The sequence below is a fragment of the Cherax quadricarinatus genome, chromosome 51, assembly GCF_038502225.1.
Source record: "Cherax quadricarinatus isolate ZL_2023a chromosome 51, ASM3850222v1, whole genome shotgun sequence".
NCBI lineage: Eukaryota > Metazoa > Arthropoda > Malacostraca > Decapoda > Parastacidae > Cherax > Cherax quadricarinatus.
In genome coordinates, this window is record NC_091342.1 from 611,731 (window position 1) to 638,981 (window position 27,251).

The 27,251-nt window shown below is 38.2% G+C and overlaps 1 protein-coding gene across 2 annotated transcripts; it reads right to left on the reverse strand.

The window, feature by feature from the left end:
- Positions 1-373: 373 nt before the first annotated feature.
- On the reverse strand, positions 374-24,976 carry Trxr1 (Thioredoxin reductase 1). Of its 2 annotated transcripts, none has more exons than XM_070095647.1 (12): positions 24,565-24,976; positions 22,542-22,602; positions 16,428-16,603; positions 13,057-13,254; positions 12,358-12,537; positions 11,273-11,506; positions 11,028-11,144; positions 5,103-5,257; positions 3,709-3,838; positions 2,781-3,011; positions 1,533-1,667; positions 374-1,073 (listed from the first exon to the last, which is right to left on the reverse strand). In XM_070095647.1, exons 1-12 carry the CDS (start codon positions 24,874-24,876, stop codon positions 1,011-1,013), a joined length of 1,992 nt encoding a protein of 663 aa, XP_069951748.1. In that variant the 5' UTR covers positions 24,877-24,976; the 3' UTR covers positions 374-1,010. The 2 variants fall into 2 exon arrangements, with proteins under 2 accessions (XP_069951748.1, XP_069951749.1); XM_070095648.1 differs by lacking the exon at positions 24,565-24,976 and adding an exon at positions 24,439-24,457.
- Positions 24,977-27,251: the final 2,275 nt, after the last annotated feature.

A 27,251-nucleotide genomic window follows, 5' to 3' on the forward strand; every position in this document is an offset into this window, starting at 1 on the left:
TTCCAAGGCGACTAATTCAGTTCCTAGAATCAAAGAGTACCTTCCTTGAAGGGTACATGTTGCCACAGTAAAGCTTCATATTACCAAAAAGTAGTTCAAGGCATTACACTTCAAGGAAAGCTCTATCAATAAAGATTTCCTAGCAGAAAAATAGTTCTAACAAAGGCTTCAGCTGTTTTGTGCATAATATTCTGAATTTATACTTTTATGTTTATTCTTTGGTTGTCCTGTTATGCCTATTTTCTCATTTATCTCCACTGTTTTGTCTTTTAGTATTATGCAAAAAGGATATTTTCTACGACTGTCCATGTCTATATTATGTAATATTCATGTATATACTGTATACATATTTCTTTGGGTAACAGAAATCACATCACAAAGAAAATTTTATTAAATTTCATAATATAAGCCCTTTAATATTTCAGTGGCACTAACAAAGGTGTACAAAAATAAATACCAGTACAGTACCACTCCATTTCATGTTAAATAACTATATCTTCAATCTGATTTCCTCAGACCGATGGAAGGTGTGAAAACATGGAGAAAGTGGTAAAACCACAGAACCTCGACGCCAATGACTCCACTTCCAGTAGACCTCGCCCAAACCTGGGTTTTGAGAAACTACCTTCATAATGCAGTCCAAGTGACAGTTCAGGCATCGAGTAGTTCAAAATCTTGACCCATCTACACGATACCTGCATCTGTCAGTTCTCCAACGTCTTGGGTCTCAGTATTGGAAACCTGCTGCTATTAGCATATGACCAGGAGCAGGAAGCTACACTATGTATTCTTCATGTGGGACTAAGCTAATGGATACATTTGTGAGAAATATTTGTAAAGTTCAAAAACTAGTGTTAAAAGCTGAAACTTAAAATATATACTATTGGAAAAGGGCATTACTGAAGACAAGAATTTATCTTTCATCAGACTATAAGAAAATATCTAATGCAATCTTAATCGTATGTGCCCCTACTCCTGGTCACATATAGCTAAAGGCAGCATATTTAACCTCAGCAACCCTGTGCATTTACATCCTTTCCAGATCTCTTTGTTATATTCAATGTTGTGAAGATCTGGGGGAGAGAAAAAAATATATTAAATATTTTTTTATTCTTTATGCTTCTATCCTACAGTCTGCCTTTTAAATATTTTGGCCCTAAAGTCAGCATACTGTATTAAGTTAGCTGCTGCCATTGACACGTATCTATTAAGCTGTACAGCTGGCTAATCAAATTCACAATGAGCAACATTCCAATAGGTCCTGCAAATGATGCAAAAATTGTCTGCATATTTTGATTTTCGCACACCTTAGTCTTGTATCACTATCTGGTTAATACTGACTTTCATTTGAAAGAATAGTCAGAATGAAGCCATTAAAAATCTGAAAAGCACAATCTGAATGAAATTTTATGGTTTAACACCAAAATTAATAAAATACTGTATAATTTAATTCTACAAATAAGGAACTTTATGAATTTGTGGGGGTTAACTGTACTGTACATTCAAATAAAGTAAAATTTATCATTCTTTACCTCAGCACAAGTGGGATGGATGCCAATAAGATTGTCAAAGTCAGATTTGGTGGCATTAAGCTTGAGTGCAATACCAAACCCTTGTGTAATCTCGCCAGCATTGGGTCCCAGCACATGAAAGCCAACAACTCGCTCCTGCAGTCATATCAAATAATATCTATTATTTCTAGGATGTGCCAAAGTATCAGTATCAGCCATTTTTATGGTAATGGTATGTGATAAAAAAAATGGCTGATATTTTTTAAAATATTAATATTACAAGTGTGCTTAAAAATATCAACATTAATGCTGCCTCATGACTGAGTTACTCACACATACATACACTTTTGATAACCAGTAATTAAGATATTAGGCAAGTAATGACAGTATCATGTTAGAGAAATGAAGTTATTTAATATTTAGCCTTCATGTGTTATATAATACCCATTGTGCAATAAGTATTCCCCTTAAATATTGACCATAGTCATTACAATTTTAGAAGTTAAAAAATTAAGGTAAAGCATTGGTATCAGCTGAAAATTGGGTATCGGTATCAGCACAAATTTTGTCAGCTCTCTGAACCATTTATCTACATTCCTGTCAGACACAGCAACATCTTGAGGTCTTAATACAGGAATTTCTTCACTTCCTACTCCACATCTGGAGTTGTCGAATGTGATACTGCCTATGAGTGCTTCACCTCTTGTCTACAGTATACAAATCACTTCTTCGCACATATGCTGTGCTCTTTTCAAGACTGATGGACTGATTACATCGACTCAACGCTGAGGGACTGATTACCTCAAACTCCTGTTCTTTACCATTCTCCTTTGTATGGACTGATGAAGCCAATGTGTGGCAAAATGTTTCCTCAATAAAGATACCCAAATGTTGCACGTGTCTAATTTATCATCAATAAAAGTAGAATTATAAATTATATGACAGACACAACTCATGTAAATCACATGTCTAGTCTTTCAAACTCATTAACATTGTATTACTAGTATTAAAGATTAACTATTTGTATTTCCTTTTCTTTTTTAGAATCCAATAATGCATTATGATAATGCTGCCTTCTTCACAGAAATAACTGCAACTCTGTAACACCTATGTAATTAGTTTAGTGCTGGTCAAAATACTGCACATGAAAACATAGCTCTATTATACAATAAGCAAATGGAAAAATAAAAACTTATTTACAGTATACAGGTTTAGAAAATAAATTTATTCATATTTACCAATTTAAACAAGAAAAAAAATGGTACCTACATTTTCATTCTTAACACAGATGAGTTTTGCATAGCAATCATTTTCTGGGCGGTGAGGAACAGTAAATTCCAATGGTTGGAAGTTAGAATGGTAGACTTCAATATTGTCCTCTCCATAATTTTCAATTGCTGTCTCTTCAGATAGCCCACAACAGCCATACTCCAGTGGTGTAAATACAGTTGTAGGCACATTCACATAATCAGTTAATAATTTTCCATTACCATACAAGCGCTGAGGAGAAATTAAATTTAGATTTTAAACTGAAATTACTATACATACTGAAACTATTTTAATAATTTATTAAAATATTTGAATGTATTTTCCTTCTTCAGGTCTCCATGGCTTGACAGGAAATAACATTTAAAAAGAAACATTGCAAGGTGGACAAAATTTGCAGTTAGCTTTTAATAAAATTAAAGTGAAGATACACATTATAATGGTGTCATCAGGTTGAACAAATGAATAATAAAAAGGGTTAGTATTATAAAAGTGCCTTTGCCAATAGTACGTTTCCATTCAAAGTAAGAAATCAGGGTTACTCTAAATTTACACAGGAGAAGGGGTTACTAGCCCACTGCTCTCAGCATTTTAGATGATTTTTATGACTTACAGAGGAAGGATTCTTACTCCACTTCTCCATGGAGATGAAAGGAAATAAGAACAAGAAACTATTAAGAAAGCAGAAGAAAACTCAGATGAGTGTGTATACATGTAAGTGTACATGTATGTGTAGTGTGACCTAAGTGCAAGTAGAAGTAGAAAGATGTTATCTTGCATGTCTATGAGACAAAGAAAGGCACCAGCAATCCTACCATTGTGTAAAGCAATTACAGAAATATCTAACTGAAAAAGCAATTCATTAAAGGTCATGCAGAGAATAGATCCTGCTAACAATAATGCCATAAAGACGAGCAGTAATGAGTCTCACCTGAGCTAAGAGTCTGCCAGCCTGGATGGCCACAGGAGTTAACTCAAGTCCACCTTCAATGATATCACCCACAGCATAAATGTGAGGGACAGAAGTTTGCTCTTCATTGTTCACAATTACCTTACCACTTCTTAAAATTAAATTACAAAGTCAATTATTTTTATTAATATTATTATTACTACAGTCACTGGGGTAGTGGTAAACCCACAGGGTCATACAGTGCCAAGGGGGAGGGGAGGAAATGGAAGGCATTCAGTTTGATCCAAGGAAGGGAATGGTAGGTCCAATTCCTTGAATCAAGAACCTCTCACCCTTGAGAGGAATAAAATCTTGAGAAATTACTAGCATATTTTTTTTTTAACAAGACTGTACAAATACAGTGGAACCTCAAAAATCGAATGTATCACATATCAAACATTTCGAAAATAAGACCATTTTTTCGGACAAACTGTGTCCCTATTATCGAACGCGCCCCTATTTTTGGACCGCCGGGTACGGGACCTGTCCGCTGGCCCGCTCTGTCCGCGTCCCCGCGCAGGCGCTGTGAGCAGTCTAGCTTTGTTTATGCTTGAGTGAACACTAACCTGCGATCTCATTCACACATTTTATGATTATTTAATTGTCTTTAGTGCTTGTGGGACTGTGAAATAAGCTGCCATGGGCCCAAAGAAACTTGCTAGCAGTACCCCTGTGGTAAAGAAAGTGAGAAACACCATAGATGTGAAGAAGGAAATAATACAGAAGTATGAGATTGGAGTGAGACTTGTTGAGCTTGCCAGGATGTACAGAGGACTGTGGACAGTTATTTTGTGAGACAGAAACAGATGACTGTGGATAGTTATTTTGTGAGACTGGGGTCCAATGACTCAAGCTGGTCCTAGTGGCATTAAAATACAGAGAAGGGAAGCAACCCCAGAGAGGGCTTTGATACCGGAAGTCCTCATGGAGGGGGATTCTCCTTCCAAACAATAACCCCAACTCTCTCCCTCCTCCTCCCTATCTTCCAGATGTCATCACCAATCTTCAATAAAGGTAAGTAAAAATGTTATTTTATATTACTATACATAATTAAAGACTATAGCATTTGTTGTGTGTATGTAAAACTAATTAATCTCTATAAAATGTATTATTTTTGTGAATACTTTTGGGTTTCTGGAACGAATTAATTGTATTTCCATTATTTCTTATGGGAAATATTGCTTCGAATTTCAGACTTTTCGAATTTAGAACTAGCTCCTGGAACGGATTAAGTTCGAAATTTGAGGTTCCACTGTATTAAGCATAACCAGTAGTTTAAATATAAATGTCAGCATTTCCAATTATTCTTTAATACTTTATTATCACATTATTTTAATTTTTTACTAAAATATCTGTAACAATTCATAGGAGCTTACTTGGCCATCTCAACTCCAATATTTTCCAAGCCAATACCGGAAGTGCAAGGGTCTCGGCCAACAGCTATGACCACGGTGTTGTATTCATCAGTTATTTCCTCTCCTTCAGAGGTTGTTGCTGTTACTTTCAGCATTCCTGGTGTTCCTTCCTCAATCTGTTAGATAACAATATCAGCAATGACTAACAGAAGATTTAAATTCATAAGTAAACTTTCAATGACATCTTAATTCAGAAGTACGTACATTACAATCTCTAACATAAAAATACACACTTTACACTTCCTTACTTATGAAGCTGTATATACATCACTTAACCTATAGCTAAGTAAGCACAGAATAACTTGCCACTCCTGTGGGAGAGTGGGCTTTTCAACCTCAAATTCATTTTATTTTAAAATGATGAAAAAAACAAATATGAAAAAATTACGTAAGTGTTATCCCTTTCATTGTCAAGACCCGATTCTAAACTCGCTGTTTCTAAAAATATTTGGAAAAAAAAAAAAAAAAAAAAAAAAATCTTTCTCTTTCAACAAACTGGCTGTATCCCACCAAGGCAGGGTGGCCCAAAAGGAGAAACAAAAGTTTCTCCTTTTATATTTAGTAATATATACAGGAGAAGGGGTTACTAGCCCCTTGCTCCCGGCATTTTAGTCGCCTCTTATGACACGCATGGCTTGCGGAGGAAGAATTCTGTTCCACTTCCCCATGGAGAAAAAAATATATATATATACATAGAAGAAGCTGGATGTCCTGGCTTTAAGTGAAACAAAGCTGAAGGAGTGGGAGAGTTTCAGTGGAGACGAATAAATGGGATTAGGTCAGAGGTTTCAAATAGTTAGAGCTAAAGAAGGAGTAACAATAATGTTAAAGGATAAGCTATGGCAGGAAAATAGGGACTATAAATGTATTAATTCAAGGATTATGTGGAGTAAAATAAAGGTTGGATGTAAAAAGTGGGTTATAGTAATCATATATGCACCTGGAGAAGAGAGAAGTGTAGAGGAGAGAGAGAGAGATTTTGGAAAATGTTGAGTGAATGCATGGGGAGTTTTGAACTAAGTGTGAGATTACTTGTGGTTGGGGATTTCAATGCTAAAGTGGGTAAAAATGTTGTGGAGGGAGTAGTAGGTAAATTTGGGGTGCCAGGGGTAAATGATAATGGTGAGCCTTTAATTGAGCTATGTGTAGAAAGAGGTTTGGTAATAAGTAATACATATTTTATGAATAAGAGGATAAATAAATATACAAGGTATGAATAGCACGTAATGAAAGTAGTTTATTAGATTATGTATTGGTGGATAAAAGGTTGATAGGTAGGCTCCAGGATGTACATGTTTATAGAGGGGCGACTGATATATCGGATCATTATTTAGTTGTAGCTACAGTTAGAGTAAGAGGTAGATGGAACAAGAGGAAAATGACAACAACAAGAGGGAGGTGAAAGTGTATAAACTAAGGGAGGAGAAAGTTCAGGTGAGATATAAGCAACTATTGGCAGAAAGGGGAGGCTGGTGCAAATATGAGTAGTGGGGGGCTTGAAGAGAGTTGGAATAGTTTTAAAAATGCAGTATTACAATGTGGGGCAGAAGTTTGTGGTTACAGGAGGATGGGTGCAGGAGGAAAGAGGAGTGATTGGTGGAATGATGAAGTAAAGGGTGTGATAAAAGAGAAAAAGGTAGCTTATGAGAGGTTTTTACAAAGCAGAAGTGTTATATGAAGAGTAGAGTATATGGAGAGTCAGAGAAAGGCGAAGAGAGTGGTGAGAGAGTGCAAAAGGATAGCAGATGATAGAGTGGGAGAGGCACTGTCAAGAAATTTTAATGAAAATAAGAAAAAAATTTGGAGCGAGTTAAACAAGTTAAGAAAGCCTTGGAAACGAAGGGATATGTCAGTTAAAAACAGAGTAGGGGAGTTAGTAGATGGAGGTATTGGGTAGATGGCGAAAATATTTTGAGAAACTTTTAAATGTCGACAAAGAAATGGAGGCGGTAATTTCATGCACGGGCAAGGGAGGTATACCATCTTGTAGGAGTGAAGAAGAGCAGGATGTGAGTGTGGGGGAGGTGCATGAGGCATTATGTAGAATGAAAGGGGGTAAAGCAGCTGGAACTGATGGGATCATGACAGAAATGTTAAAAGCAGGGGAAGGGGGATATAGTGTTGGAGTGGTTAGTATTTTTGTTTAATGAATGTATGAAAGAGGGTGGGGTACCTAGGGGTTGGCAGAGAGCATGTACAGTCCCTTTATACAGAGGGAAAGGGGACAAAAGAGTGTAAAAATTATAGAGGAATAAGTTTGCTGAGTATACCAGGAAAAGTGTATGGTAGGGTTATTAATGAAAGAATTAGAGGTAAGACAGAATGTAGGATTGTGGATGAGCAAGGAGGTTTTAGAGTGGGTAGGGGATGTGTAGATCAAGTGTTTACATTGAAGCATATATGTGAACAGTATTTAGATAAAGGTAGGGAAGTTTTTATTGCATTTATGGATTTAGAAAAGGCATATGATAGAATGGATAGGGGAGCAATGTGGCAGATGTTACAAGTATATGTGGAATAGGTGGTAAGTTATTAAATGCTGTAAAGAGTTTTTATGAGGATAGCGAGGCTCAGGTTAGGGTGTGTAGAAGAGAGGGAGACTACTTTGCGGTAAAAGTAGGTCTTAGACAGGGATGTGTAATGTCACCATGGTTGTTTAATAAATTTATAGATGGGGTTGTAAAAGAAGTAAATGCTAGGGTGTTCGGGAGAGGGGTGGGATTAAATTATGGGGAATGAAATACAAAATGGGAATAGACACAGTTACTTTTTGCTGATGATACTGTGCTTATGGGAGATTCTAAAGAAAAATTGCAAAGGTTAGTAGACAAGTTTGGGAGTGTGTGTAAAGGCAGAAAGTTGAAAGTGAACATAGAAAAGAGTAAGGTGATGAGGGTATCAAATGATTTAGATAAAGAAAAATTGGATATCAAACTGGGGAGTAGGAGTATGTAAGAAGTGAATGTTTTCAGATATTTGGGAGTTGACATGTCAGTGGATGGATTTATGAAGGATTGGGTTAATCATAGAATTGATGAAGGAAAAAAGGCGAGTGGTGCGTTGAGATATATGTGGAGACAAAAAACGTTATCTATGGAGGCAAAGAAGGGAATGTATGAAAGTATAGTAGTACCAACACTCTTATATGGGTGTGAAGCTTGGGTTGTAAATGCTGCAGCGAGGAGGCAGTTGGATGCAGTGGAGATGTTCTGTCTAAGGGCAATGTGTGGTGTAAATATTATACAGAAAATTCGGAGTGTGGAAACTAGGAGAAGGTGTGGAGTTAATAAAAGTATTAGTCAGAGGGCAGAAGAGGGGTTGAGGTGGTTTGGTCATGTAGAGAGTATGGATCAAAGTAGAATGACATGGAGAGCATATAAATCTGTAGGGGAAGGAAGGCGGGGTAGGGGTCATCCTCGAAAAGGTTGGAGGGAGGGGGTAAAGGAGGTTTTGTGGGCGAGGGACTTGGACTTCCGGCAAACATGTGTGACCATGTTAGATAGGAGTGAATAGAGACGAATGGTATTTGCGACCTGACGAGCTGTTGGAGTATGAGCAGGGTAATATTTAGTGAAGGGATTCAGGTAAACCAGTTATTTTTATATAGCCGGACTTGAGTCCTGGAAATGGGAAGTACAATGCCTGCACTTTAAAGGAGGGGTTTGGGATATTGGCAGTTTGGAGGGATATGTCGTGTATCTTTATACATATATGCTTCTAAGCTGTTGTATTTTGAGCACCTCTGCAAAAACAGTGATTATGTGTGAGTGAGGTGAAAGTGTTGAATGATGATGAAAGTATTTTCTTTCTGGGGATTTTAGTTCCTTTTTTGGGTCACCCTGCCTCGGTGGGAGACGGCCGACTTGTTGAAAAAAAAAATATATACATATATTTTTCTTACCAAAATCATAAGAATATTTTTCCGAGTGTTTTAAAAGAAAAAAAAAAATTACGATCAGTATTTACTGAGATGTAGAGGCGTGAAGTTGACAAAGTGAACCGCTTATGGCAACATCGGCGACTGCCTTTCACTCGGTAATATTATTTTTACTTTTATTCTACTTTTTTCTTTTATTTTTTAATATTTTTTTTTTCAAGTAACTTGTGTGGTCTGTGAGACCAATATATGCATAATGTATATATATATATCCACTCATTGTATGCAATACAATAACTCCACAAATATTGTTATTATATTGACAAAACATGTTTACACAAACCCATGCTGCCTTCCCCACATCCACACCATCATCCCCACATCCACACCATCATCCCCACTACCCACACTGTCTTCCTCACCACCCATGCTGGAAATAAGCCACTGACTTTTTTGAGTTATCCTAGGTTCTCTGCACATGCTGCTATGTATGATAATCTATATAACTATATAACCATCATCCCAACCACCCGCACCATCTTCCCCACCATCCAAGCTGCCTTCCCCACCACCCAAGCTGCCTTCCCCAACACCCAAGCTGCCTTTCCCTTTTCACTATCTGTATCTGGTATCCCGGGCATTGCTTTCAGTCACAAACTCCTCAAAATCATGAAATTCATCTTCACTGACACTTCCATCTGTGTTAGAACTATCACTTGGGAAGAGAAGAGTCCCAAATTCGCCAGGGAGTTAAATATTTCTTACCACAAGACACGATAAACAAGGACTGCTGATGTGGCGTTCCCACAATGCAATGCAGGTGCCCCAATTTTTTTTTTATACTGCACACACACACTGAGCACACAGACCCATTCTTTCACATATAGGTCTACCAGCTTGCTCCCGCTAGATTTGAAGCCGCTAGAATTTTGGCATATTAATACGTCACCAACACTGGCTTGTAAGATGTATCTATAAGGCACAGACACTGAAAGGGTTAAAGGATGATTTAGATGGCAACAGTGTGATAAACCATGCATGTAGTACTGAGAACTTATATGCATTATCAGATAATCTTTCAAGGAAATCAAATACTGACGAGTACATAAATAAGAAAAATGCAGTACAGGGACATTTGTGGTGAGGTTCACTCTAGGGAGCTTTAACAATCAGAGGTAAAACAGGACTGAAAGAGGAAGAGGTCCGGTGCCAGGTTTCCTCCTCACCTGAATTCAGTGGTTCCTAGTTAAAATATTAATGATTTGCTTGGGTTTCTGGATCTGGATGGCAAACTTCAATCCCAGGTTAAAGGCCTGGGATTCATTTTACCCACTATCACTAGTTAACTTGGTCTCTCCTATCCTATATCAAGCCAGGATTGATGTAGCTGTAATTACCACTACAATAAATCAGACGTCACATGATTTTCCACACCCAGCATAGCATCCAGACTTAAATTTACTGACTTTTGTGGGGATGCAACAAAGTCTACCCTTAAAACTTCCAGTGCTCTTTCCACATGCCTATAAGAACTTAAGCAGGCATACAGAGTTTGCAGTGCCAATAATGCTTGCGTACAGCACAGCAACTTCATGCCAACATCATAGTGTGAGAAGAAGCTACACTGTTAATGCATCAAATGACAAAGTATATGCAGGTGTATGGAGTCCTGAACTGTCAAACATTAATCAGAACAGAAGCATATATACCCATTGCCCACTTCATCCTGGAGCAGCAGCAACGTAAAGCCTAGTTTGTGCCAGTAAGCCTCCAGCAAGTGCTCCTCTGATGCTCCACTTCCTTATTGTTCACCCGACCTAAGCTGCGAAGTGTACTATTTAGATGCACTGTTTTCTATGTAAAATACTTTTTAATGCCCCCCTGGGTGAAACATTAATAAAGGCTGCCCTGCATTTAGTCATCTTATTACTTGTTGGCATTTATGTCTTACTTCTGCATCAAAAGAAGCTATTTAAAGAACTCACATATAATTCATTTTATTGGCTAACCTGCTCCACTGATGATGGTACAGCTCCACGAATGAACTTTATTCCATTTTTCTCCATGTATGCTCCTACATTTTCTGCCATTTGCTGATCAAATCCACGAAGCAGGATAGACCTAACCTAAAAACAAAGTTAAATTAGCACTCGTGTTCCACTTTATGAATATATTATAAACAGCACTTCATGAAGAGGTACAGCAGAATCTACATTGGCCAGTAAAAACTGAAGATCTCTCTTGAGCTATTTACCATAACTGTGGTGTCATAACCCAGCCCAGCCAGAAAACCAGCACACTCAAGGGCAATGTATGATGCTCCAACAAGAAGGGTTTTACCAGGTGCATAAGGAAGCGAGAAAATGTCATCAGAAGTAATACAATGCTCTTTAGCACCAGTAATGTCGGGATACCGTGGACGTCCCCCCATGGCTAGTAGAAATTTGTCAGCTGTGACAATTTTTTCCTTACCACGACGGTCCACAGTCTGGAAGAAATTAAAATACGTATATTAAAATTCTCGACTGTAAAGAAAAAATTATGTAAAATTAACCCTTGAATATCAAAATATTTAAGTTAGTGAGCACATAATAAACTAAAGGAATGTAACTATGATAAAATCTACAAATATTCAAGACAATCATTGACAAATACAGTGGAACCCCAATGTTTGAACTTAATCGGTTCCTGGGTGGTGTTCGAACTGCAAAAAGTTCAATGTCCAAAACAGTATTTCAAGGCTTTATCAGCCTCGTACACTGGAGGATGTTGAACTGACTTCCAAAAGTCTCAGTTACATCAGTGTCAGAGGTCGCTTTAAAGCATTTTTGGAACAGCTTTCGTGTAATTTTTTTTACAACAAGCACATTTGAACTCCAGAAAAACACTCAAAGACCAGGTCAATTTTTTCTGAACAAAACTACTTGGACTTCAGTTCATTTGAGGTCCAGTAAGTTCGAACACCGAGGTTCCACTGTACTAGACACCTCTCTATCTGGCACTTTAATATTTTATCACACCATCTATATTCACCATGTGATATATATATTTTTTTTTAACTTTCTCCCATATTCATTATGATGACACATATTACACTTCATCTTCCTTTTCTCACTTCATTTACGAAGTTTGATAAGGATTCAGCAATTCAACAAAACACATTTAAAAAGATATTTTAGGAGCTTCCAAGATTGCATTACCCAACATTAGTTCAACACACTATAGGTAACATGTCAATATTTTTCTAGACATAATCTAATAGCTATAAAAATTATGAGGTTTGAGTAATATCCTCAGAGTTGAAGAGAAATGAAACATTTGGAATCTGATATACAATACCTTGAGTGTATGGGAGTCAATGAATGTTGAATAAGCATTGAGGTAGGTAACTTTCTTATCCCTAAGAGCAACACGATAACCCCAGTTAAGTGAACCTATGTGACTCTGGATTCCTTCCACCATCTTGTTCCAGTCATGAGTAATTGCCTCTGGAGTCTCCCATCCAAATTCTCGAGAATCCTGAAAGCAGACAAAATTTTTACATAAATTGCAATTTTGATGTTTTAAAAGCCTAAAAATATAAAATATGAATTCAAATGCACCGACTACTTTTGTATCATTAAGAGAATATAGCGTATTTTCCAGGATAGTACAAGCACATGAGTGTTGGCTGATTGCTGGCACAATGTTTCCAGGCAGTTGTAATGTAAAGTTTGTAAACAACTGCTAAAGCATTACCCAAACCTTGAGCATATAAGAAGCAGGGTGATTTTCCAAGACTAAAAAAAAAAGTGCCTCATATGCAGGACAATATGGTACGTACTGTATAAAAAACAAAGGGCCACCCAATGACATGAGTATATCAAGATAATTAAAAAAATTTAGGCCACCAACCTCCAGGTGTTTACTGGTAATACATGCAAACAATAAATAAAAGGGTTAATCTTGAAAAGAGCATGTTTTAAATTTTCAGTATATTTTTTCCAATTCTCGTAACAGAAGCACATCAATATACATATGTATATGTATAATACACACTTTCATATCATGTCCAAGAATTGCTGCCTGATGCATTAGTTTCTTGGGGATGCAGCCAACATTAACACAAGTACCACCAAGTCCCCATGTTGTGCCCTTTGGAGTCGGAGTGACAAAGTCACATACTGCAACCTTGGCTCCCAGATCTGCTGCTCTCTTGGAAGCTGCCAAGCCACCAGAGCCACCACCAATAACTATCTGTTGATGAAAGAATTTATGCATTGTAAAAGAACACAAATTACGTAATTTATTACCTCGTCTTAATTTCTAAATAAATATGGTGCAATTCTCAAATATATTTTTTTCCAAATTCAAGAAGAAAAAACAAATTAAGATTCGATAATGGAGGGCTTCATATTCGTATCAACTGTTTTCAACAAAATACAGAATTAAATTAAATCTGAATATAAATTGTTGAACCCTTAGGCTGACTGTGCTGTAGTACTATGGCTCTGAGGTCACTGTCGATGCCATGGTACTAAGCCATGAGCTTAGCTCACTCAGATAAGCTGTGAGCAGTAAATTTTGGCCTAGATAAGAGACTGGGTCTATGTGACAGGTGTGCACTATATAAAATAATCCTGCAGCATGCAGTGCATAATGAGGAAAAAACTGCCATCAGGTTTTTGTTTTTTAAACCAAAAACATGGTTTCAGTTTTTTGCGGCACATTTTTGTATAGTTTTTTATGGTTCTATTCACGGTTTCTTGGTCTCATATGATAGAATGGAAAATATATAACGGAAATAGTGATGATTTTGATTGGTTTCAGGACTGAAAATAGCTTGAACCTGAGCTCAAAGTAGCGGAAATGTTCGATTTTTGCGAAATGTTCGATTTTTGCCAATGTTCAAGAGTAAATAAATCACATCACGCGTCCAATACACTTTAACTGGCGAGTCTAACGCACATTCACGAATGTGCTGACATTATTTATACAATTATTACAATAATGCAGTAGTCTGCATAACAGTAAATCTTCTATTTTTTGTGTGAATAAAATTTCTTAATAGAAAGTGAGAACAATATACAAAAAGCCTGGGGACAAAACTAATGAATGGAAGAAGTGCTTCTTAGTGCCAAGAATGTCTATACCTGTTTATTCTGGACAATTTTTAAATTGGCAATTTTTTAATTTTGTGTGAAATTGGCCAAGTTACCTATTTCCGATCGTTACCTATTTCTGATCACTTTATTGGGTAGTTGAAACAGGTAAATGGGCAGTTTCTTGTACTCAATTGATAGAACAGAAGGAATACTAGCAAAATAGCTAAGAGTTTGGGTGACTGGAACAATGAAATTGGTCTAAAGTAGGACTCAAAATGGGCGATATAGCCAGTGCATAAATATCGTCCAGACCACTAATTTTGCGAGAGTGTAATTCCGTGAGTTTTCCATCAAATTTCATACTCTTGGTTTCATTACCTTTGGAAAAGATTCTCTATCATTTCACAGTTTTTTTTTTTTAAATCTTCAACCCTGAGAGCAATTCTCAGATCAGGAGTACTGACCCTGAAGGGTTAAAAAATAGGGTACAGGATAAACAATGTAGACATTCCTGGGACTAAAACATTTCCTCTGTTTATTTGTTATTTCCCCAGGCCTCTCCTATATTATGCTTGCTTTCCATTTTGAATTTTTATTCACACAAAAAATAGAAGATTTACTGTTATGCAAACTACCACATTATTGTAATAATTGTATAAATAATGTCAGCACATACGTGAACGTGTATTAGACTGACCAGTTGGACGCGTACTATCTGAGATAATTGGCAAAAATCAAACATTTCTGCTACCTTGAGCTCAATATCATACTTCCAGTCCTGAAACCAATCAATATCATTGCAATTTCTGTAATATATTTTCCAAATTATCGACTGATACCAAGAAGCTGAAAATACATCAATAAAAACCATCTGAAAATACACCTCAAAGTTGCCATTTTAAACCAAATACACGGTCAGTTTTTTTCTATCATAGACCAGACTGTGAGGGCGGTGACCCTTGGAATACCCTTCAGGTATGCACTGCATGGGGTAGGATTCTTTTTTATACAGTGCAAACTTACCATATATACATACCCATTCTCTCATATAAGCTCACTCATATCTGCGTATATGAGTGAGCTGAGTTAATCACACAGTACTACAGGACAGGCCCTGAGCTCAAGCCTGTAGTACTATGGCACAGACCTTCAAAGGGTTAACCCTTTCAGGGTCCAGACCCCTGATCTCAAAATTGCTCTCAGGGTCCAAGAATTTAAATGAAAAATACTAAAAAAATATTTTTTCTTATGAAATGACAGAATCTCCTTCCAAAGGTAATGAATCCAAAAGTATAAAATTGGATGGAAACTTACGAAATTATGCTCTTGCAAAGTTACTGGCCTTAGCAGTATTTACGCATCTGTGATGTCACCCACCGAGTTCTATTTTAAGCCAATTCCATTGTTCCAGTCACCCAAACTCTTAGCTATTTTGCTAGTATGCCTTCCATTCTATCAACTGAGTACAAGAAACCACCTGTTTAATAATAATAATCTTTATTTCTACAAGTACATGTACAAGGTATACGGCCTAGCTGACATCAATGACATACTACCACAGGTACTCCTCATTTAACGCCCTACCTGTTTAATGACTGTTCAGACTTACGACCAGCTCTCCAGCCAGTGTACTGTATGTTTTACTTTTTATTGTTTTTTAATGACTAGTTCTATTTTTAATATACTAAAAAATGTTATAAATGGTGTAAAGGTGACATTAAAACAATATCTAAAGATGGATGACACAAACCCACTACCAGTACAGTATGCTTGAAATATCAGCAAGGGGTGGCTCCTCACTTAACGACCAATTTACTTACCAACCTACTCTTAGAAATGGAACTCGATCGTTAAGTGAGTACCTGTATATAGAAAGCCCCCTTGCTATGCAGAGCAATTCGGGCAAATTAGGTCAATTTTGTCCCCAGGATGTGACCCACACTAGTGACTAGCACCCAGGTACCAATTTTACTAACAGGTGAACATGGAGAGCAGGTAGGCGCCTTAAGCAAACATGTTGTGTTTCCACCCAAACTGTGGATTGACCCTTGGACCTCTGAGTTGAGTGTGCTAGCAATCGAGGTATGGGTTATTTGATTTTATCCTAGGTTAAATCAACACAACATATTACTATATAAGTACGAGTGCTAATATCTGTGTGCCCTCATGACCACTGTATAAAAAAGGAATGTATGTTATGTACCGACTCCCAAAATAAAACTTGAAAGTAGTTAGTTGAATATGCTCAAAGATAATGTTTGAAATATTATTCCCAAGCCTGGACAGTATGTACTGCCTGGTATGCAAGACAAGTACATTACTTACCAAGTCATAATCATAGTCATGATCAGATTTATTAATTAAAGGTAATAATTCTCCCTTTTCATGAGTCTCAAAGGTCTTGTCTGCACCTCCAAGGTGTTCTCCATTAATGAAGACATTAGGTACAGTACTCTGACCAGACCTCTCTGCCAGTGCTTCTTGCACCTCCAAGCCATTATCTGCCAAGAGAGCAATGCTATATTTCTACTTTACCACTGAAAGACAATGATAATCACACACAAACATGCAGTAAAAAGGATCCCAACTTAGAAATGAGTTGTATTCCTATATTATGGACACACACATGAGATGTATATAAAGAAAATTGCATAGTACAAATACATTTTTGTACTGTGGCTCAACAGTTAAAGAATCTTAACTGGTACCCAAGTGACTTGTTTGCAAGTACAGATGTTTGTGTAACTTGAAGCATTTGTAAGCTGGGAATGAACAAGTGAGAAAATATGTACCGTAAACCCTTGACATAACAGACTAACAGGGCACTGTTTCAGTTTCTTAATTCAGGTCAAAAAATAGAAATAAAAGCACTCAGGTACTCTACTGTACACAGTTTACAGTTACAGTGGACCCTCAGCTAATGATATTAATCCGTTCCTGAAAGCTCATCGTATGCTGAAATTACTGTTAGCTGAATTAATTTTCCCCATAAGAAATAATGGAAATCAAATTAATCCGTGCAAGACACCCCAAAGTATGAAAAAAAATTTTTTTTTTTACCACATGAAATATTAATTTTAATACAAACTGACACTTACCTTTATTGAAGATCTGGTGATGATTGATGGGATGGGAGGAGGGGAGAGTGTGGAAGTTGTTAATGTTTAGAAGGGGAATCCCCTTCCATTAGGACTTTAGGTATCAAGTCCTTTTCTGGGGTTACTTCCCTTCTTCTTTTAACCCTTTGAGGGTTTCGGACGTACTAGTACGTTTTACACGTAGGGTTTTTTGACGTACTAGTACGCACAAATTCTAGCGCCGTCAAATCTCGCGGGAAAAGGCTGGTAGGCCTACATGTGAGAGAATGGGTCTGTGTGCGCGGTAGAAAAAAAATCTGGGACCCAGTGGTGCATTGTGGGAACGCCATCTTAGTAAACAATATCCACCATGCCTCGTGGTAAGAAGCTCCTCACTCCTCGGCGAATTGGGACACTTTTGTTCCCCAGTAACAGTTCTAATACAGATGGAAGTGCCAGTGAAGATGAGTTTCAAGGTTTTGGCGAGGTTTTGACCGAAACTAATGACCATAATATCGGTAATAGTGAGGAAAACCCAGACGACCCTCAGCCTTCCACCTCTGGTGCTGGGCCGTCTTGTTCACGTTCAGTTGTACCAGAATCCAAGAGGAAACTTCTATTTTCACAAATCCCAGACTCAGATGAGAGCATGTGTGATGATAGTGATAGTGAATATGAACTACAAGCTCTTCAAACTAGTTTCAGTAGTGATAGTGAAGTGCAATATTCCCCAGTGAAGCGTCAGTATATACGACGATATATGCGCTCTGGTAGTGTGCCATATGCTATTCCAAGGGGAAGGAGTGCATCTCAGAGTACATCCCGTGGCTGTACAACAGGAACAGACATTGAAAATGACGATGATACTGTTGCAATTGGGATGGAAAATGTGTGTGGTGGTAGTGGTGCCGGCGGTGAGGCACCAGCAGTGGGCCATGCTGCCACCCACGCCGCTGCCTCAGTTGATCTACAACAAAGGCCACCATCCCCCACCCACCCACCACACCAGCCTCCGCAACCACAACCTCAACCACCTGTCATTGTCCAGTACCCACCAGCAGACTGCACCTGGGATTGGCAGGAAGCTGTCAATTTTGTTCCAAATGCCCACCAGTTTGATGACAGCCAAAGTGGAATACGGCCATCTTGTACACTCGGGAACACTGCCACTGAACTGGATTGTTTCGAGTTATTCTTTGACGAACCACTGATGGAAAGTACATATTGTCATGGAAAGCAACACATACTACGACTACACCATGGCAAACATTATTTTCACCAAAATCACGTCTACACCAGTGGAAGGAAGCAACTGTGGCTGAGATGTATCTTTTCTTTGCCACAATAATGCTTATGCCACATGTGTATAAGCACAAAGTGAAATCATACTGGTCAACAGACCGCCTGATTGCAACCCCAGGTTTCAGTGATATAATGCCAGTGAATCGATTTGTGCTAATGTTACGTATGCTTCACTTCTCAGACAAAACTAGGCCTGACAGAAACGACAGGTTATATAAGATTAGGAATGTGTTTGTGTATCTGAAAGAGAAATTCAGTACGCATTTTTATCCCTTCAGGAAGCTTGTAATTGACGAGTCTTTGATTCTGTTCAAAGGAAGACTTTCTTTCAAGCAGTACATACCAAGCAAGAGGAAACTCTTTGGTATAAAGTTGTTTGTGCTTTGTGATTGTTACAGTGGTCTGGTATTGGATATTATTGTGTACACTGGAAGTTATACATTGCAAAATACCAGGAAGTTATTGGGCATCTCAGGTGATGTGGTTAGAACAATGATAGAACCATACCTTGGTAAGGGGCATATAGTATATACAGATAACTGGTACACAAGCCCCTCACTCAGTGATCTTTTGCGAGTGAACATGACAGATGTGTGTGGCACAGTGCGTGCAAATCGGAAACATATGCCCAGGTTTGACACTGGCACTCGTAGAGGTGAGGTGCAGGCGTTTGCTGCCAATGACATCATGGCATTTCGGTGGCATGACAAACGAGATGTCACACTGTTGTCATCATTTCACCCTAATGAAATGGCAGACAGTGGCAGGCAGCATAGAGAGAGCAATGAACCCATTCTAAAACCTGCAGCTGTGATTGATTACACCTTCAACATGCGTTCAGTGGACAAATGTGACATGCAGATTGGGTTTGCCGATTGTGTTCGCAAGAGTTATAAGTGGTACATAAAACTCTTTTTCCATCTTCTGGACATTTCCATGCTCAATGCTTATATGTATAAGATGAGGACCAGAAACAAACCACAGTACTGTACGGCGAATTCTGTTTGTCTGTCATCAGACAAATAGTATTCAAGTACCAAGGAACACCACCTGCAATTGACCGCCCACCAAATTATCAACAACTACCTGCTCGTCTGAAGCATGGTGATCACTTCCTGGTAAAAGTGCCTGCTACTGCTTTCAAGAAAAAGGCTCAGAAGAGGTGTTACGTCTGTTCACATACAAAAAAACGCCCACAACGCAGAGACACTCGTTTTTATGTGTGAGGAATGTAAAACACCACTGTGCATGACACCATGTTTCAAAGACTTCCACAGGCTGCAGAACTTCTAGAAACATTCCCTGTGACTGTATATGTGTATATAAAATATAGAAAAATAGTAATAAACAACATTTCATATTGTTTGTTTGTGTAAATATTTTCTATAAACAAAATAATGACAACAGTGTTTACACCCTTATTGTGTAGTATTGAAAAAGAAATAACTTACAAAATACTGATCATGTTGGCCTCAGAGGCCATAAAAGTTACTCAGAAAAAGAAAAATTGAAAAATAATTGAAAATAGTACATAAAAAAGTAAATAGAAAAATACCGGGTGACGGCAGTCGGCGACGTTACCAGATGTTGTTCAATTTTGGCAAACTTCACGCCTCCATATCTCGGTAAGTATTGACGGTAAAGTTTTTTTGTTTAGCCTATAATGTTTAGAAAAAAAAAACTATTTTTCATAAGAAAAAATATTTATATTTTTTTTCAAAATTTGGCTGACCCTGAGAACGAGTTTCGGAGAGGGCCTGTTGACCCTCAAAGGGTTAATGCCACTAGGACCAGCTTAAGAGTCACTGGACCTCTGTTGCACAACATATCTGTCCATAGAGCTCTGTACCTCTCGTTCCTTTATGATTCGTCTAAAGTGGTTCATAACACTGTCATTGTAACAGTCACCAGCACAGCTTGCAATAGCTGTGTGAGGGTGATTTTCATCCATAAAGGTTTGCACTTCAAGTCACTTTGCACACATTTCCTTAATCTCTTTTTCCAATTCCATACTAATTCTCACCCTTTTTACCACAGGGATGGCACTAGAAGATTTCTTGGGGTCCAAGTTGACTTATTTTGCAGCTACAAGCACTAAAAACACTGGGATAATGTGAAATGTACCGAATGTATGCGTAGATGCGACCGCACTGGCTGGCTTGTAAACACTGGCACTCAGGCCACACGTGGACGCGTCTCGAACGAATCGCGTAGGGCGAGTTTTTTAGCGTTAGCCAAGGCAAAATTTTTGCGTTAAAATGTATCGTATGCTGAATTTAACATTAGGTGATGCCATCGTTAGCTGAGGGTCCACTGTATAATGTAATAAACACTGAGAATAAAGCATTAAAGTTAAAAGTATGAAGCATGATACCGATTATACATTCTCACTGTTCTACACTTTTTTGGGATATATACTAGTAGTAGTAGACTGGCAGACAGGAACTGTCCACCTAAATAAAGTATCCTTCTCCCCCACCCTGCATTTCATGTGTGAAACAAAATCCTATTAATTGTTCTGCACTCAGGAAGGAGTGTTGATCTTTTCTTCCTGTCTCATGAACAGGTTACTTACGAGGCAATTCTTATACATTTCTACTGACAACCATTATACACCACTTTCCCACATGGGTTTTAGTATTTTTATTTCTGCGGTATATTTTCATCCCAAATTAAGAAGCCTTATACGAGACAGGGCAGCTGAGAATTGGGCAGGGGGGTGGAGGAGGTGTTGAGTTTTAGGAGCTTGAACATCCAGCAGGCTTTTATAAGCATGTTAAATAAGGGTGAACAGAGACAATTGGTTTTTAATGGTAATGGACATACTGTTTGAATAATGCCAGTTTACCTTTCAGTTAGTTACCACTAAATGGCAAATATTATGAAAGCTAGAAAAATGATGAGGTGGATAATGAAAACCTTCAAAATGAGAAAAACTGCTAATGGTGACACTATTTAAATCACCTGTGCTTTCTTGCTTAGAGTACAGTTCAGTGTCGAGTTCATTCAAGGCAGAAGAGATAAAGATGGAATAAATATAGAGATCATTTACTGCCCACAAAGCTAATAAAGTATTTAAACTACCTAGAATGCCTCAAAGTACTGAATAGGTAATCAATGGAGCAGAGAAACGAGAGTGGTACTTTGCATAACAATATAAACGGCATGTGAATACTGGAGGATTTAATCCCAGCCTATGCACTGCCATAACAATATTCTAGAGCAAAAGATTTGGTAGAAAGTGTAAAATGAACCCAGTAAAAAGCAGGGGTGCCATGGACACTGTCAGAGTACTGGGTAATCAACTTTTGCGAGTCTAGACCATTCAACATACTACCAGCAGATATCACAAATATTGCCATAACAGCTGCAGAATTCTTCAAGAGAAAACTCAATCACTACCTCCATCAAATGCCAGATCAACCAGGGTGTGATGGATATGCAGATCAGTGGGCTGTCAACAACAAAAGCATTTTTGACCAGGCAAGCACTAGAAAACCCTGGCTCCAAGCTGAGCTGTTGGAGCAGAATGACTCTTGAAACTGATTACAGGTATATCATAGATGCAGTAGAGACTATATTCACTGGAAAAAACTTTTAAGATGAAACAATTTCTATACCACTGACATGACACCATGAACATAACTTTGGTCATAAACTTAGAAATAAGTAAATAGACAAGAAAATTCCAAGCCAAGTACAGTATGTTGGAATATCCTGTCACCAGTCATCAAATTTCCTGTTGGCAAATCAAGGTTTTCCCAAGTGAAGAAAGTGACAAATGTCACTAAGTTAACAGTGTATGCACCATAATTTTCTGAAAACACAAGTTTTACATAAACAATCTTGTGTTCTACAATACTGAAATTAAATACTGAGGTCAAGTATACAATGTTACATTATATATTTTATATTACTGGAATAAGTGAGCACAATCAGAAACAGTAAAGCATTAATGACCAGTTTCAAGGTCAAAGAACAAGCCAGTTAATTTCTTGGTGTTACCCAAGAATAGGAAAAGAATGACCCACAACAGTCTTCCTAGTATACATCAACTCACCCATATGATCAAGTTCCAATGCTGTGTAATGCACATTCAACTGGTTGAAAAGATCCTTCACCTGAAACAAAGTAACCTAAGTTATTTTAATAATTAATGCAGGAAAGGCTGTTTGTGTGTGATCAAAATCAATATCATTATTATCAATTCTAAACAGCTATATTTATTACTGCTATATTGTGTTTTACAAAGTTTATGAAAATCAAATACAGTACATGTCTATATTAAATTACTAATTTATTTATATTCTAACCCAACTTGTAGATATCAAAATAATTGCAGATAAACGACTAAGACTGCCTATTACAAGTTACTCTTTAATAAACATTAATTACTGTAAATCAATTTTAACTGATCCTAATAAACAGTAATTATAAAAATAATTATATCAGCATAAAAATGATTACTTAAAAATGGGATAAATTTAGGCTCAAAAGTAAAAACCTCTGTATAATGGACTTTTATTTAACAGTCATATTTAATAAGTAAAATCTGACAACATCCAGCTGAACTGCTAGCACACTCAGCTCACACAATAAGGGCCATGGTTCAATCCTCGGTATGGGTGGAAACATTAGGACGTATTTCCTTAAGGCACCTGCCGTCCCTGTTCACCTAGCAGTAAAATAGGTACCTGGGTGTTAGCCAACTCGTGGGGGTCACATCTGGGGACAAAACTGACCTAATTTCCCTGAAATGCTCTACATAACAAGGGGCTTACTATATACTGTAGTAGTATGTAATTGATGTCAGCTAGGCCTGTATACATTGTACATGTACTTGTAGAAAAATTATTATTAACATCATCTATTTAATCCTGAACTGTCCATTATTGTTACTGTCAAATGTGTAAATGGATTAAAAATTTAATGGACAAAATTTGATAAATCCTGAATTGCACTTTATTCTCTTCCCCAGGATGCAACCCAAAACCAGCTACCAACACTTAAAAGGTACCTATTTACTGCTAGGTGAAGAGGAGGAATAGGTGTAAGGAAACATGACCAACATTTCTGTTCTTCCTAGAATAAAAAACCATCTTTGTGTAAGCGTAAGCTGCTACCAAGTGAGCCACGAGCACTTGTTTCAAGTGGAAGAGCCTTTGGCTTGGTTCAATCCAAGCACAAGTGGAAAAGTTAGACATGTTTCCTTACATCGGTTGCCCCTTTTCACTTAGCAGTAAATAGGTACCTGGGTGTTAGCCAACTGCTGTTGGTTGCATCCTGGGGATTTATATTGTATTCAGAGGAAAGCACTAAACCAGTACAGGCCATGTAGCACCTGGGAAATGGGAGACATTGGTAAGTAAATAAGTTTATTTAAGCACAGGTACAAAGTACAATTATCATGGTGTAAATACATAGGATAACCCCCAAAAAGTCAAAGTGACTTATTTCCATTAAGTCCTTGTAGCATCTTGTTTAAACCTTAAAAGTTAGAACAGCTAAGTAACTCAAGTGTGTGAAAATCAGGTTTGATCCAGAAAGAGGAAAAGATAAGTACAGTTCTAGGGATGAAGAGTCCCATTAAGAATGTTCTCTTGAGAAGACATCCTGGGGGAGATTAAAGGACTTTAATGAAAATATTTTGACACTGGCTCCACTGAATAAAATTCTTTATTCTTGAGAACTCGACAGTTTGAAATTTGGATAAAACTGGAATAATTCAAAGTAACAGCTACTCTACTCTCATTAAGGCATTTCATAAAACAAATGACAAAATTAAAGCAAAAAATGGACACTCAAATTTATAAACTAGATGTGAAGATAATTATACCATGCATGAGGGAGCACTAAACCTACAGGGTTCATACAGTACAAGGGGAATGGGAGGGAAGCAAGAGTTGATCCAAAGAAAGGGAGGACAGCTCCAATTCCTTGGATCAAGAGTTCTGTACCTCTTGACTTTTTAAGGGGAGTGCCTTGATGCCGGTGGAGGGCTCTTGATCCACTCCTGAACGCCTCCCATTCCCCTGGTGCTATATGACCCCCTTGGGTTTAGTTCTTCATTTTGATGTACTGACCCTGTGACAGAAGGGGCAGTAAGACTTGCTGAAGATCATAACTTTATTCTGCTCGATATATTCTTGTACGAGTTGTGAGGGAGGTAGATTATTAGTGATGATGGGCGCCATGGTGGCTGACACAGTGCTCTGTGGCGCCCTTAATACACCACCACACACACCCACGATGTTTCTTACTTCTCTCCTACACACTAACACACTGCTCCTCCTCACCACCACCACCTGTCTGACAGGAAGTGTGTATAACAGCGAGTTGAACAGTGTCCCACCATGGAATGTGAGCCTCCTGCTCACTGCTGTTACACTGCTCATGGCCAGCCACGCTGCCACACTTACTACCTTATACTCTCTCTTCTAACTCTTTATACCTCACCTTATAACCTCATTTATTACCTCTCACGCTACCTCAACTTCCAAACACCCTAAAACAGTTTTACTAATAGTGACTGGTATAATACTGAAGGATATATGGGTGGCTTGAGCCTCACGTCCCGGCATTTATTGACAACTCTTGTGACATTCTTTTACTGTTTCAACTTGAAATATCAACTTTATACATAATGTATCAGGTGATAATTCTCTTATACTGCTCAACTGATAATTATATTTATGCACATCTTGTGATATTGGTGGTTTACTTAACTGACTATTTTTATTATTTTTATCAATAAAGATAAAATATAATTTAGGCAGGTCATCATGACTCATAAAATTGAAAATATTGTTGCTTTTTAAAACCTTTTACAGCTTACGTCTTGAACCTTCCTCTCAGTGTCCAGACCTCAGCAGGACTTGAAGCTTCTTTTATATAAAAATAATAATAATAATAATAATAATATAAGAATATAATGCATGAAAATAGAAATTGGAAAATGTGCTATATTCCAAAGCCTAGTGGTTGACTAAACCCATCATAGAGGGACACACTTCACTATATCTGAATCACTGACCGGATTACAAATAATGATAAGAAGCGCGGGAAAAACAAATTATTGGTGAACCACTACACTATCTACAAAGAAATCCATGTAGATAAGTAGCAGATCCAGGAGCTATTGCTCAACTTTCTTAACACCTAGACGGCGCTAGCTCGAGGGACAGGCAACTAAGGAAAATGCCTTGAGCGCTTTGTGGTAAGGGACGCCATATGATAATGAACACCACGTGTTAAGGGAAACAACGTGCTACGAGACTCCATGTGGTAAGGGACACAACGTGCTAATGAGCCCCACGTAGTAAGGGACGCTACGTAGTAAGAGACGACACGTGGTGCTCATTAGCGTGTAACTAATTATTATAATCAAGGGGAAAGCCCTAAACCGGTGGGATTATACAGTGTCTGTGGGGATGATGTGGAAGGTATCCAGGCTCAATTCAGGGAACTGGAGTACAGATCCAATTCCCTAGATCAAGAGCCCCTTGCCAGCATCAAGGAACCTTCCTTGAGGGGCAAGTGTAACTAAGTTCAGCTTACTCTTACTGACAATTAAATGTGCACCATTTTAAACACTTATTTGCTCTCTGTTTCTACATAGAAATCCTCTTGTGTAAGGCAAAATTCAATCCCAAGATTAATAATTATACAGGTGAGGAGAAAAATTAATAGCAAAGTCACCATTGACATGATCCTCAGACAATTAGATAGACTGAAATCAAACAAGTCAAAGACTCCAATGGAAATAAGTCACTGCATGACTTTTTTTGGGTAATCCTAGGTAATTTACATTATGTGTGATAATTGTACTGGTTGATCAGGCCCTGATCCACTATGAGCCCTGGTCACAGACCGGGCCACTGGGGCGTTGACCCCCGAAACCCTCTCCAGGTATGTGTATCTGTGCCTAAATAAACCTACACCTGGTGCTGCAGAAAACAATATGAAGTTCAACGATGAGAAATTTCAGTTACTCAGATATGGTAAACACGAGGAAATTAAATCTTCATCAGAGTACAAAACAAATTCTGGCCACAAAATAGAGCGAAACACCAACGTCAAAGACTTGGGAGTGATCATGTTGGAGGATCTCACCTTCAAGGACCATAACATTGTATCAATCGCATCTGCTAGAAAAATGACAGGATGGATAATGAGAACCTTCAAAACTAGGGAGGCCAAGCCCATGATGACACTCTTCAGGTCACTTGTTCTATCTAGGCTGGAATATTGCTGCACACTAACAGCACCTTTCAAGGCAAGTGAAATTGCTGACCTAGAAAATGTACAGAGAACCTTCACGGCGCGCATAACGGAGATAAAACACCTCAATTACTGGGAGCGCTTGAGGTTCCTAAACCTGTATTCCCTGGAACGCAGGCGGGAGAGATACATGATTATATACACCTGGAAAATCCTAGAGGGACTAGTACCGAACTTGCACACGAAAATCACTCACTACGAAAGCAAAAGACTTGGCAGACGATGCACCATCCCCCCAATGAAAAGCAGGGGTGTCACTAGCACGTTAAGAGACCATACAATAAGTGTCAGGGGCCCGAGACTGTTCAACTGCCTCCCAGCATACATAAGGGGGATTACCAACAGACCCCTGGCAGTCTTCAAGCTGGCACTGGACAAGCACCTAAAGTCGGTTCCTGACCAGCCGGGCTGTGGCTCGTACGTTGGTTTGCGTGCAGCCAGCAGCAACAGCCTGGTTGATCAGGCTCTGATCCACCAGGAGGCCTGGTCA